The sequence below is a fragment of the Stegodyphus dumicola genome, chromosome 1 (genome assembly GCF_044657685.1).
Source record: "Stegodyphus dumicola isolate Sdum_Otavi_A_Nest chromosome 1, ASM4465768v1".
In the NCBI taxonomy this organism is placed as follows: domain Eukaryota; kingdom Metazoa; phylum Arthropoda; class Arachnida; order Araneae; family Eresidae; genus Stegodyphus; species Stegodyphus dumicola.
In genome coordinates this window covers 284,759,503-284,774,108 of record NC_140768.1, presented here as the reverse complement: position 1 = coordinate 284,774,108, position 14,606 = coordinate 284,759,503, and the positions used below count along the sequence as shown (strand labels likewise).

At 33.4% G+C, this 14,606-nt stretch overlaps 1 protein-coding gene across 1 annotated transcript in view; it reads left to right on the top strand.

The window, feature by feature from the left end:
• The window catches only part of LOC118187969 (lisH domain-containing protein ARMC9-like), a 47,952-nt gene that overhangs the window by 18,298 nt on the left and 15,048 nt on the right, over positions 1–14,606 (top strand). The window contains exons 11-16 of the mRNA XM_035358285.2: positions 633–731; positions 834–924; positions 5,642–5,768; positions 9,146–9,285; positions 10,571–10,647; positions 13,323–13,397. Of these exons, the coding sequence (XP_035214176.1) occupies positions 633–731; positions 834–924; positions 5,642–5,768; positions 9,146–9,285; positions 10,571–10,647; positions 13,323–13,397 (609 nt within the window). The remainder of the gene's footprint in view (positions 1–632; positions 732–833; positions 925–5,641; positions 5,769–9,145; positions 9,286–10,570; positions 10,648–13,322; positions 13,398–14,606) is intronic.

Genomic DNA, 14,606 nt, shown 5'->3' with positions numbered 1-14,606 from the left:
GGTGCACTGAGGTGGATGCGATCGAACTCGTCGGTCCCTCGTACCCTCCTGCATCCAACGGTCACATATCCGCATTACAGTTGTTTGGCTTCGTCCAACACGACTACCGATTTCCCTGAAAGATAACCCACATTCTCGATAAGCCACTATCCTTCCTCTGTCGAACTCGGATACTTGATCAAACGATGATCGCTGTTTACTACGAGGCATAATTGATCGGTTTCTTTTTTCTTTTCTTTTTTTTTTTTTTTTTTTCTTTTTTGAAAAAAACCACAAGAAAAATACAATTGTCGAACTTGAAATCTTCGAAAACTCCAAGCCTTAAATAGCGCTTTGAGGTGGCGGCACAGGCGCGCGTGATATGTGTGCGTCTGCGCTGAAATTCTAATCAATTGCATACCTCACCTCCGCTAATGCATGTTGTAAATTTCATGTTATTTGCATGCTTCCTTCAGGGTGTCGCATTTAGGTGGCCAGCAGTGTATATGTAGAGACTGGTATACGTCCAAGTATCTGGAACGGATGTATACCGAGATACCACTGCATTAGTTAACAACAGTGTGAACAGTGTGAATAGTGAAATTTAGTAAGAATGTTTTGGAATGATTTTTTTTTTTTTTTTTTTTTTAAAGAGATTGACTAAAGCAAGTAACTGGCAAAAGAAGGAAGAAGCTGTTCTTGAATATGTGGATAACGATTTACTTGATTTGCATTCTACAACTACGGAACCGGTACCAGTGAAAATTTTTTAATAATGTTTTAATATTATTTTTTATGAATTAGGAGATAAACTAATAATATATTATTTTTCTTGTGTTGATTTGCTTTACCAGGTGAAAGTTTTAATGCTGATACGATCAAATGATAGTCTACTCATAGAAAGTTTTACCCGCTTCCTAAATGCATTATCTTCCTTTGTTTTAGGTACAGATATTTCTCTTTCTGTTCTCTTTTCATAGAAAATATAAAAGTATATACTGTATTTTTAATATTTTATATATTTTAAATCGTTGATATTTTACAGCTGATGCAAAATCACCTTACGTATGCCTTTAATAACATTTAAATTATCTTAATGTCAAAAACTTTTATTAAACATTATAGAAATGCAGCATTGTGTCAAATTGAATCGGTAACGTAATGAATTATGAATAAAAATAAATACACTGAACATATGAATAAATTTAAATACATTAACTACATATATAAGTATAAATACATTGAATATACGAATAAATGTAAATTCATTAAATTTATGAATATATTAAATAATACTTCATGTATACAAATCAGACTTATCGCATGACTATATTAATCTTATTATAAATATTAAAGTAACAAATGAAAGAATTAAGCGCAAACTAATGTATGACTTAAAAAACGCGCTAAAAATTGAAGTAAATTTAATAGGAAAAATACAATAAAGAAAAAAATGTAATATTTTTTATTTTTATTATTTATTAATTATTAATAGCTAGAAAAATAAAACGAAAACATGGCTATTCTGTCATATCATCTAGTTACGCCGATGTCCCGAAAAGAAGCTACAAGAAATGTTTTATTTGTTTATGTATTTATCTTAATTTTCATATAAATACTTTGATATATCGAGTTCTTGTTTTAATCTTTACTTTTTAGTTTGTTGTTCTTTCCCTGTTTACTTTATAGCAGTGGTCTTCAAACTTTGTTGACTCATGGAACCCTTAACACAATAAGGTTTTTTTGGGGGGGAGGGGGAACGTCCAACCCATCCTTAGAAAGATATATCTTAAAATAGTATCAAAAGTATATAATATGTTACAGATATTTTATGTAAAGACAACTGAAGAAATGTATTGTAGTTCTTATTAAAAAATTTAACATAAAATTAATGTAATTTACTCATTAATAGCATTAACTCGTGCTCCAGGTGATACTTATCTCCGCATTATATTTAGCGATTGAGGTGTGCTTGCATATTTTTTGCACAAACTATCGAACTCTGTAGTTCTCTTAACCCCTTCGCGCCGACTGTCACGTATACGTGCCAGCAACGAACACACTTATCTACCGGCCGACACGCAGGCGTGCCAGAGCATTGTTGCGTTTACTACCGACTGTCACGTATTTGTGCCAGTACCTTGGAACGTTTTTCAAACTATAATTTCTGCCACAAGATGGCACTGTATGTCCATATGGTTTCAGATACATGTACATTAGACCTTCTACTCGAAATGAGAGAAGCATGACTCACATACACGTGTTTTTGATTATATAAACAAACGGGGAACTAAATGTTTCCGAATGGCGTGATTTATGACGTCTCTTTAAATCGCACTTTATTCGCACGTGGTAGTTGTTTATTGTGAGTAGAAGTTTTATATGCGCTAAAGCGTTGAGTATTTCGGTTTACAGTTCAGTTTTTAGAAAATAATTAGATCTTGTTAGACGTGAATTCTTTCTGTTTTTACCGTTTCAATGTCGAAGCGTCGAAAATGTTTAACAGAGCATGAAATAGCAGAAATGATGCAAAATATTTCAGATATTGATTCTGAAATTCTGATATTCTGATATTGATTCTGAAAGATTAACTGAAAGACATTTTCCAAAACTTTGTTCAGAAGAGACTGATAAGAAAATGAGACGACGATGCTTCGTTTGTTCACATTCCCGGAAAAATCCTCCAAAACGGCAAATGAGTTATTACGAGTTCAAGGAATGTAACGTAGGACTGTGTGTAGATCCCTGTTTTAAAATTTTTTATACAAAAAGAGAATTTTAAGTAATATATTTAGTTTTCAGATGTATAATGTTAAAAGTTATAAAATGGTGAGTAATTAAAATAAAATGTGTAAAATATGCATTTAAACAAGAAATAAGGTAATTAAAGTATATATATAAAAAATATTTATAAAGCATAAGCCGTTTAAATACTCTAAAGAGCATTATTAAACAATGCGTTGATACTTCGGAAATTTCATGGATTTAGGCTTAGTAGCAAAAAAGCCCCCGGCCCTGGAGAGACGCTCGCGGAAGAAACTGCCGGCCTCCGCGATAAGCGCGCGTTTTCGCTACCCGGCTTGAAGGGGTTTTAATGTTATCTGCAGTCATATTTCATATTCTGCATTTAATTTGTTTCTATACTTTGTTTTTTTTGCCACGTACGTTGACAAACATTTTCCCCCTAAATACATTGCCCCGAATGGCATGAAAATATTTACAGTTGTATGAGAAATTTTTGGGTGTTCTGCATGAATCTCTAACTAAACCTTTAGGAGCTGCTCTTGCTTAAATTTAGATTTTAATGTCGAATCTGTTGGTATGTAAATAAGTTCCTTCATTGGCAAACCTTCTAATTTAGCGTAGTACTCGAACGAATTTTTATCCAGTGGTACTTAGTTTTTCCTTCTGGGAAATATTCTTTTATAGCTTTCTTCAAATGAAAAGAGTGCTCCATTGTACACTGGTGAAATAAATTAAGAGAATTTGCACATTTTATCGAATTGCATGAAAAGAACCGAATTGAAGAAAAAACCACCGCTTCTAGATAAAAATGCAAATTTTGTACGGCAAATATTTAAGCGTACACGTGTATATAGGCGGAGTCAGCAGAAAAACAGACTTTATAAGCGCGTGAAAGGTAAGACGAATTGTGTTCACTAGCACACCTCGGCGAATTTCTTGGTGTTATCTTGCAGCAATCCGTTAAATTCACATCAGAACAGTAAAAATGAGTAACCACCAACATTTAGATGATGGAATGATGTGGAGAATTGTGGGGAGGCTAGAGGCAGGCAAATTGCAAGTCCAGATATGCAGAGAGTTTAATTTAACTCCCAGCGTTGTGTGCAACCTATGGAAACAGTTCCAGAATCCTGGATCCATCGAGCGAAAGCCTGGGCAAGGTCGTCCAAGAGAAGATCGCTATTTGTCCATTTTAGCGAGGCGTAACAGAGGGGCTACAGCTTCTCAGCTCTCTCGGGACCTGTATGCAGCCACAGAAACCCGAGTAACAAGGGTGACTGTATCCAAAAGACTGAATGAGAGAGGGTTATTTGCCAAAAGACCGGCTGTTTGCGTCCTGCTCACATCTACGGACAGAAGAATCCGATTTTCATGGTGCAGGTAGCATAGTGATTGGAGTACGGAGCAATGGGCGACCGTTTTGTTCACCGACGAGTCCCGTTTTAGCCTAAACATCGATTCTCGCCATACTTTCATATGGAGAGAGCCAGGGACCCGCTGTCTACGCTCCAATGTTCGCGAAATCAACAATTACGGCGGTGGCGGTGTAATGGTCTGGACAGGCATCATGTTAGATGGCCGCACATATCTCCACGTCTTTGACAGAGGCTCTGTAACTGGTGTGAGGTATAGAGATGAGATCTTGGAGCTCTATGTTCGCCTTTTCCGAGGTGCAGTGGGCGCCCAATTCATCTTACAGGACGATAACGCGAGGCCACATAGAGCTCTTTTGGTCGAAGAACTTCTTGAGAGTAAGGATATTCGCCGGATGGATTGTCCAGCCTGGTCTCCAGAGTTCAACCCTATACAGCATGTCTGGGACGCTTTGGGGAGGGCAATTGCAACTCGAAACCCCCCCTTCCTAGAACCTATTAACCCATTTCTTTTCTGTCTTCTGCAACTGCTGTTTCAGACCTCCAGAGTCCCATGAGTGTTACACACGAACATATGTGTCTAATATAACTGTTGAATGTTTATTTTGTTTATATTATATCAACTTATGTTCACACCAACTTTTATTAAAATCTCTCCAGTAGTTCTAGTTCTGGAGATCGTAGATCAAATATGCAAATTCTCTTAACTTATTTCACCAGTGTAAAATGTTTAATACCGACATCTAAACTCAATTTATTTTCCACTAAAAAATTGTTCAGATTTGCAAAGCATTGCACGTCAGTCTCTTTCTCATAGTATGTCGAATTTATAATTTGATTAGTGGAACCCCTGGGTTTGACTCGCGGAACCCTGTGGTTCCAGGGAACAGAGTGGGAATATCACTGCTTTATAGCATAAAATTTTGGCTGTTCCTAAACGATTACAATTATTTTTTTCTTTATTCTATAATCTTATTACATATGCATCATAAACTGAATTTTTTAAAAGGTTTTTGTTTAATTTACCTGGGGGTCTTAAACAGGTTTGAACTCACAAATTGTTAATAAGGGGTCTCAGATCGGCTCTTTATAAGGTCATTTCCCCAGCACATAGGAATCTTTAAAAATCAGAAAGCCATATAAAATTTAAGAAATAAATTTGAATTACGTTGAAAATACCGTATTTAGTAGTTTATAATATATCGTGTTAAAATACCATGGTTAATTTGGCATATTTTACATCAGCAAAATCTAACATCATTAATTATTTATTCACATTAAAATATGTTTCTTATTAATGAAATTTTCATTGACATCAATAAAGAACAAATAAATTTTAATGTAATAAAAGTGTAGATTTTTTACAATAACAAACTTTTTACTCAGTCGATACTTGAAGGAAAATTAATAATATTTAACTTTTTTATCTCTTCACTAATATCTCTTTGGCCACTTTTATCATCACATGGTTTGAGACATTTGAAGTGCATCATTATGATACAATAAATATTTTTAAGAAATATAATGCTTATAACTTTTAACAGGACGACAGTATTTGACGTCCAATACAAAACTTTTAGAACTTCTCGTCGAATACCTTTTAACCAATGAGCCTAAGGAGGATATTGTACTTGATATGATACTGGGAACCCTAAAGAAGCTTAGTATTAGGTAATTTTATTATTTGGATACTTATTTTTAGCAAAACTTTAAGTATAATTACTTTTGCTACTCTTTACGTAGTGATACACTAGTAATATTTTGGTTATAACTATGTTAATCGTAAGGATTATAAAAGTGTAAAAATGAAAACAGAAATGTACATTCTTGTTTATTGATATTAATGTACATATGCAGTACATTGTATGTAATACTTTACTTATTACTTATTTATTAAGTAAAATACTCGCACATGTAATAAATAAAGTAATACTCGTACAGTTGTCTTGTGTGTAGATAAAACCTTTTTGTTAGATCAGTGGAGATTAATGAATTACTGAAACTTAGGCCCGAGCGGTAGCCTAGAAGCCGAACATGTTAGGCAACAATACTAGAAGATTAACAGTCATATTTGGTGTTCAAACTGGTTCCTTCATTTGATTGTTTTGATTTATCATGTTTGCATACATTAGTTACTGAATTTTATTGGCAAATTACAAGGTATCGAGTGGTCAGGCAGGACAGCCAGCGGCCCAGCCGATTCTCCAAGACTCTAAAAAACCGGTCAGTTAGTTAAACAAAATAATGTAATAAAAAAAAAAAGAGAGAAAATCATCCTACTACTCCACCCCAAGGAAATCAGGCCAAATGTTCCGAGTAACCAAAATATTAGTAGGAAGTAAATGAAAATACAATAAAAATACATCTCACCAGGTTGCAAAGTAAGGTGGTGTGGTGTATTTAATTATGGCAAAGCAAACTAGGGCTACCTGCCTTAGTGGAGGACTTTCTAAGGGGAACTGGCTCGTATACACGTTACACATGGGGAAAACCGCGAAAACACCCATGCAGCCAGCCCGTTCGCGGGATTCGAACCTCCGACCGAACTACCAGTGCTCCGCTCGGCCTTTACCGCTCGGCCGCTGGTGAGCTGCAAAGTAAGGAATAGGACTATTCGCCGTGGTCGTTTCGACGTGGCCGTTTTGTCGTCCGGCTGTTTCGCCGTCAAGACATATTTTTCTTTACACGATTGTATTATATCTTGCAGTATTATATTGATTTAAATTAATCATTAGTTTAATAATTTAATTTAATTTAATAAACATTTTATATAAAATAATATATAAAATTTTTTTGTGTACAGTTTCATACAAATACACCGTTACACATGACATATTAATTTTAAGAGAGTAATGTGCTGACGAGATTCCAGAGTCATACCGGTTTCCATTCAGATTTCATGAAGCTGTCAATTTCCTGCTTGTACGAGGGATTTCTCTGAACTAGCTGATTAAAGTTCAAGAAATGTTGGCGAATCATGTAAATATTGTGCCCGGATAGTTTTAAAATCGATAATATAAATTCTGTTATATTAGAAGTTTAGCCCCAGTTTTCTTTAATGCTGACATAATCTTCCAACTATGCGTAATTTCTTTATATCTCATACTTGTAAATATCAATATATAGTACAAGCAATCTTTATTAAGTATACAAAAGGCAAACAGAATTATTAAACTAAATAAATATAATACGAGTATAATACGGCAAAATATAATACCGTCATATAAAAAAAAATATGTCTTGACGGCGAAACACCCCGACGGCGAAACGTCCCCGATGACGAAACGGCCACGGTGAAATGGCGACGGCAAAAAGTCCTAGACCCGCAAAGTATGACTCACTACAAACACATATTTACGACTGGAAAAATGACACAAAAGGGAAGAAGAAAACAAGATAAAACTAAGGAAAATAAGCTGTTAATAAACAACTAAAGAATCAAGAAACACGTACAAAAAAAAAAAAAAAAAAAAAAAAAAAAAAACTCCACAAAATGCATACAACAAACACAAAACAAGAGCACCACCAAGTAATTCAAGCTACAATAACAACCGTTCTCCTAGTTTCGTTGATAAATTTCATGATAATTCTTGCATATAACTCAAAAATTTTTAAATCAGCTTTTAAATAATTAAAATTCTGCAAATCAAAATGTTTTATAATAAAAGTTTTCCACCCCAAAGTGTTTTGCATCCCCTTGCTGGATCCCTTTACCTTGCTTCTTTGTGAGCAAAATTTCGTGTATTTTAAGCACATTTTCATAGTGTTGCATTCTGACTACGCAGAATTATATTTTAAATATTTTAAAGTTGTTTCAACTGTTGTTTTTAAATGATTAAAATTCGCATAGATTTGATTTAGCAGTCAGCAAATTATAAATAAAATTTCTTGAACTTTTTATAAAATATGTTCGTAAATTTGCGGTTATTCAGTACAGATGCTTCGCTCATCAAAAAAAGACTTTTCAGAAAGTATAGCAATTTTTTCTAACTTTCTTTGATTGGATGTCTTTTAAAGTTTTGCCTTGGTTCTAATATTATATAATAGATAATTTATCTTCTTCTTGTTAGATTTCGCTAATTCTAAATTATTTCATTCTATTTAAAAGTAAATTTTGTTTTTAATTTTAAGAATTATAATTCCTTAAGAAATTTGTATGTGCTTTTAATTATTCTGAATTCAGTTATAATGTATATTTTCACAATTTTGAAAAACGAAGTAGGAAAGTTTTTTGCGTTTTTATTGGATTCATTTTTAGGAACTTATATCTCAGTGTATATGCGTATAATTTTTTATCTATCTGAACTTTTCATTCGCTTATCAGTGTCCGGGTGACTAAACTCATGGAATACAAATAGCTCATTCTAAACTTGATTCCTGGTAGTTCAAGCGAATGGAGAGAAGGTTAACTGGTTTTCTCATGTATAACTCAAAGCAAATTTCCTCACAGATTCGTTTCCGAGTAAAGTCAGATATCTTTAAGGTTTTGCTGTTGATATAATAAACAACTAATTGGTTAATCTAAATTATAAATCTTGATGATTTTCTTGGTAATACATTAAAGGCATTCAAGCGAATCATTTTGAATACAATGAATTCTTTCTAATACAACAAGCCACGGTTCCAAATAATATTGGTCTCTTGTTAGAGAGATACCAGTTCAATGTTATTCACACTCTCAAATTAATCACCTTCAGATGTGGTCGTCTACGGGAGGTAGCAGCGAACGAGAGAGCTCATTGCATTTGAAAATCAATTTTTCGTGCGTTATGCATTTCATATAATGAATGTTTTGCATATTATGAATTTCATAAAATAGTGTTTTGCAAATTTATTAATTAAAATGTATTTTATTCACATTGTGCATCTCATGTAATCAATATTTTGTAAACTAATTAATAAAAAATTAATTTTTATAAATCATACATTACGTTTCGTTTGGTAACTTTTTGTCAAAATTTCGTACTTTAATATTCGTTAAATATTCTTATTTATAGCGTTCTTATTTAAAGAGATTATTCTTACTTTTTAAAATATTCTTATTTAAGGAGAACTTCTCAAGCATATATGGTTGAAGGAGGAGTGATTGAGTGGCTGGCTGGAGCTTTTCATTCCAATGCAGCGGTTTCAAACTATGCTACATCTTCTTCAATTGCGCTGTTATTCAATTTGAGTCTTTGTCCAATGGGTACTCTTACGTATACATACATAGCTTGAGTCTTTTATGCTTATTTTTTGCCTCGTTTATCCTCGAATATTGCATGTGCAGTGCGTTTACAAAGTTTTAGGACTAAATTCGTACAAAGTGGAAAGTTGAAGCAAACAACATTCTTACTACAGAACTTTCGATATACAACGCTTTGTAAATCGAGACAACGCTTGCCATATTCATGAAGTAGCTTGATTTCTCCGCAGAACTTATATTTTTCAAATATTGCTTAAATTCTGGTTATGGTTTTCTGAATATCTTCAGTGCTGTTAAAATTGTTACCCTTAAGGTGAAGCTTTTCTATAGAAAAGAGAAAGTAGCCTCAAGGCAAGGTCCGTAAAGTGTTGATTTAACTAACCTTGGTCTCAAGGTGCCCAGTTTTCTCAATAAAGAGGGTATTTGAGAAATGTGAATTTTTGTCCCCACTAGAAACGTTTCTTTTTTTCTTTAATAGCCATTAGCCTTGCACCACTACAAGGGCCGAAAGTGATGGCCATTTCATTATGGAAGTACCTAATAGATGGCCACCTTTGCCTACTATGAAGGGACGGATAGTTACATACCTTCTTCGGGATTCGAACCCAGACCGATCTCTACGGTAGCTAGGGTCATTAACCGCTATACCAACTGGGCGGCCTTTCCCCCACTAGAACTTGCTTGACGAGAATGGAACACCTATGGTAGTGTGGCAAAAACTAGTTATTCAGTTAACTACCCTAAATTCTCTTCAGAAATCTGTCCTAAAACATGATCCTTACTCCGGATTTCTAAACTAAAATCGCCGTGGCTCTGGCGAACCTATGTCAACCCAAGCAGCTGACTATCATTTTATCTCAGGATTATAAAGAAAACTTAAAATTTCACCTCTTGTTAATCTTTGTTTAAAAACTTTACTGTTTTTCACTCTTTACAGTAAAATTTTATTGTTATTATCTGCTGACCTTTCGAAGCCATGACAGCAGACGGTTAGCAGATCAAAGCAAATGATTAACAGCACAGAAAGTCTGACACTAGTTAGACAATAATTTAGGAAAAACAAATTGAGATGCCATGGTAATAAATGATGTCAGTTATCGTCTGCCAAATTTGCTGGAATTTATTAAATAATTACTCCTAAAACTTTGCAGACGCACTGTTTTATATATACTTGCATATATATATGTGTGTGTGTGTGTTACATTCTTATTTGCAGATGATTAATGTTAAAAATAGCTTATCCATGCTTTTAAATTAATAAATTTATGTATTATTGCGTCTTACGCAGGCAAAAAACGGTGCGAGCCATTAAAAGTAGAACTTATATCTGGCCTAGGACGCCTTTTGCAACTTCAAGATTCAAAAGTAAGATATAATTTTTTTTATTTTTATAAATTCTAAATAGATAGAATAAAGAAAAATAGAGTTTAAACAAATAGTGTGGATCACCTTAAGGTCAAAATATCATTGTGCTTTAGGAATTGTCTTTTATCTACCAAACAAAAGGAATAAAATTTTGCAAATTTTACAGACATTTATGTATTTTAAAATTTAATAAATAATATTTAAATGAAACTATAATATACAAAACATAAAATTTATTACTGAGATGAAAATTTGATGATCACATTTTTCAGACATATTTCTGTGCTTTATTCTTCCAGAGTTAAATTACTTGATCCCTTGACATATTATCAGAAAAATCATTGTACAGGCAATCGAATTAAAAGTCAGTAACAATAGATTAAAAATGTACAGATTTATTTTTTATTTTTATTTTTTATTTTTTTAAATTTATTTATTTATTTTTTTGTGAAAAACAAACGCAAGGTTTCTTTTCCCTTGAGCTTCATTTGATAGAAGAACTTCCAGCGGAAGCTTTGTAGAAGTTTGTGGGCAATATGGTGCAGAATAAAAACCTGAATATATGGTGCCCGGGGTAGGAATGTAACATCATATTGCTCGGCAGTTAATTTAACGAGATAATTCTCTCCTGTGACCTTTTTACCTTAAGCCAAAAGTCGTTTATATCATTAAATCCTTACTATTCGGCTAGGTAAGCCCCGTACAGCATAAGCATGTTGAGTATCTTCAGGATATAATTTTGCTCATTAATAAAATTTTTAGGGAAAACAGTGCTTTTGAAGGCTCGCAGGCAGTGAATATCTTAGTTTGTGTCTGTTGCGTGAGTATGCAATATGAAACATTAGTATTAACCTCTGACTGTATTAAACTCTGGCATGGGACCATAAACGTTTTCTGCATGGAAGATCTGTTTCTTCACAAACACAAGATCAGTAACAGTCTGGTTGTGAGTGCCTATGGTTGCGGATGTTGTATTCATATTAGCATTGTCAGCTTGTGAATTGCTGGAATTGGTTCATCGTCAAGTAAAAGAATGCTGAATTTATGACTTTTCCTAAATCTAACACTAAAAGCGATGAAAAAGAATCTATAAATTTTCCGAGAAACTAAAAAAAAAAAAAAAAAAAAAAAAAAAAATACATAAGTCGTAATTTCTGAGTAAAATGTGATGTTTGTAGGTATAAATTCAGACGTTACCTTCACAGAAATAAACGAAATTTCTACTTTCAGAGTTAATCAATTCTAATTTTTTCCTTAAATAACATTCTTAAAAAATTGTAATACATTCATAATTTAGAAAAAAATTTTAATTTCATGTTCTTTTTAATTAAAATATTATGATAATTTAAGTAAGTATATTTTAATTGATTAACAAATTGATTTACAATTTAACGAAAGAAATTTTTTACGAGTGTATATTCTCGTAAAAATCAATTTGTTAAATTTCGTTGAAAGTAAAATGGAACTAAAAATAAGTCCAGGTGAAGTAACCTAAAGAGTCTAAAATGAAATAATGTTTAGATTTGGCATTGTCATTGCTTTTAGTCCTGCTCCAGCTTTGAAATCATCGGTAAGCATGTTTAATACTTACTGTATTTGCGTATATCTCCGATATGTTTTAATAAAATAGTCTGATTTGGGGTATCTATGCTTAAAAAGGAGAAGATGTGCACATTTTTTAACGATTTTAATCCAAATTTTCCTTTCAAAAATTTATAATAATTATTTTTAAATAAAAAAGTGTACAAATAAGCCGGAGAAAACAAACTTTTATTTGAGTTAAGCCTAAATTTTAGATTGTCAAAGAAACATTGAAGTTTAATTTAAAAAAGAAATTTCATCAAATATAGACGAAATCTAATTATTTACATTTACAGATTGAACATTTTGATGAGTGCTAATTAAAAAATGCTTATGTATTTTTATTAATATTTACACTTGCCATAATTTCAGAGGCAGAATCGAACTAGGCCGGGAATCGAACCACGGACCTCTGGAATACCAGCCCAGTGTGCAGACCACCACACCACGAAGGCTCGCCAAGAAGTTGGAAGAAATACCTTATATTCTCCCCCTTTTAAAGGGCGACTGGGGATTTTAGGGAACACAATCGCCAAATCCTGGGTGAGGAGAAACATCATCCACCACCCTTTTAGTTCGGGCGCCACTGTAGAGACATTAGTTTTTTTGGGGGGAAGCAGGCAAGATGAAAAATGAGCAAACACCTTCGCCGGGAATCGAACCACGGACCTCTGGAATGCCGGCCCAGTGTGTAGACCACCACACCACGAAGGCTCGCCAAATATCTTATAATATTATGCATTCAACTAAGGAGAAATACTTCCCTAAGGAGAAATCCCTTATAATATTATGCATTCAACTTTAATGGAAATCGCCATATAAATATGTGTGCAGAATTTTTATGTTTCATTCCATACTTGTCTGTTCTAATTACCTCCCGTTTTAGCGAATAAAATGAAAGAATTTTATCCCCCATTTCCGATAAATTCGTTAAATTCGGCTTCTAATGTTATTATTTCTTAACTAAACTTTCTTAATTAAGCTAAGACACAATATTAGTACAACTCAATGATTAAAATTTAAATAAGAAATTGCCAGCTATTTTATTTTTTATGTAAAATTTATAATATATATATTTTTTTCCTTACTTTCAGATTTCTCCGTATGTAAATGGAACTTTGTACCGCATTCTTTCCATTCCAAGTGTTCGAGAATATGCTAAAGAGCAGGTTATATATTCGATATATATACGTGTGTCTGTGTGCTTTGTTGAATTAAGTATTTTATTACGATTAAATTTTAAGATACTTTTGTGTGACAAGGCGCAGTAATTTTCGCTATTATTAACTGTTAAATGGTTACGTGAAGTACACTTCGACAGCAAATAAATGTAGAATTTTCCTTCAGTTGCATGTATGTAATGAAACAATTTCTTTTTTCTAAAGCTATAACTTTCTGCACATATTTTCTTTTGTGTTAAATTAAATTTGCTTTATAAAACGTCGCTGATGCTATAGTACAGTGATGACGAACCTATGGCTCGCGTGCCGCACGCAGAACCTCATCAGCCGGCATGCGACTAAATCAATAATCACAATAAAATGATACTATTTAATTTAAATAAGTGTTTTAGTATGTGCTTGAACGTTTCGCTTACTTATCGCATAATGCCACTGGCATAGGGCCTAAGCCTAGATACAAGATTTTCATTTATCTCCATAGAAATGACATAGATATTTATTGACCCAATTTATGACGTTTCAATTGTTTGGGCCAATCATATTACTTGTTACATGGCAAAGAATACGCCAAAGTTGAAGCAGCTAATGTTTGCTAAATGAATTCAAATTTATTGCAGACTGCCGGTGAGTTTTAATACTTTCATTGTTAAATGGATTCCAGTTTTCAGATCTAAGCATTTTGAGGTAACTCATGTTCTAATTTAATATCTTAAACGGAATGTACAAATATAATGTAAAAGCATGCAATTTCACAATGTAGCAAAACACGGAAGCTTAGTATTGAAACCAAGCTTATTCACATGCGCTCAGCCAAAATAAACCCAGTGAAGCCGAAATAAAGCTACGCCCAATAAAGCATATGAAATCTAAAGTTAAAAGGTTAGCAAAGAGATGTCCGGGTTAACGGTTACTGCTGTCCTGGTGTTGAACAATCTAACGAACTTGAACCCTCACAAATGACCCCAGCAAAAAGGGCAAAATTAAACATTGCCAGTGGAAGATCATTTCAACAGACCTGGACAGAATCATTTGGAGTTATTGAACACAACAGGAAAGCATTATCCATTCTGTGCGGGGAAAGTGTTGTGTGCCACACATCTAGTGTCAGACGGCACTTTAACACCAACCACAAGATTGTTTCCGAAAATTATGAAGCTGAACAGAAGGTGTTTATTGAAGGTAAATTCAGGAATTATA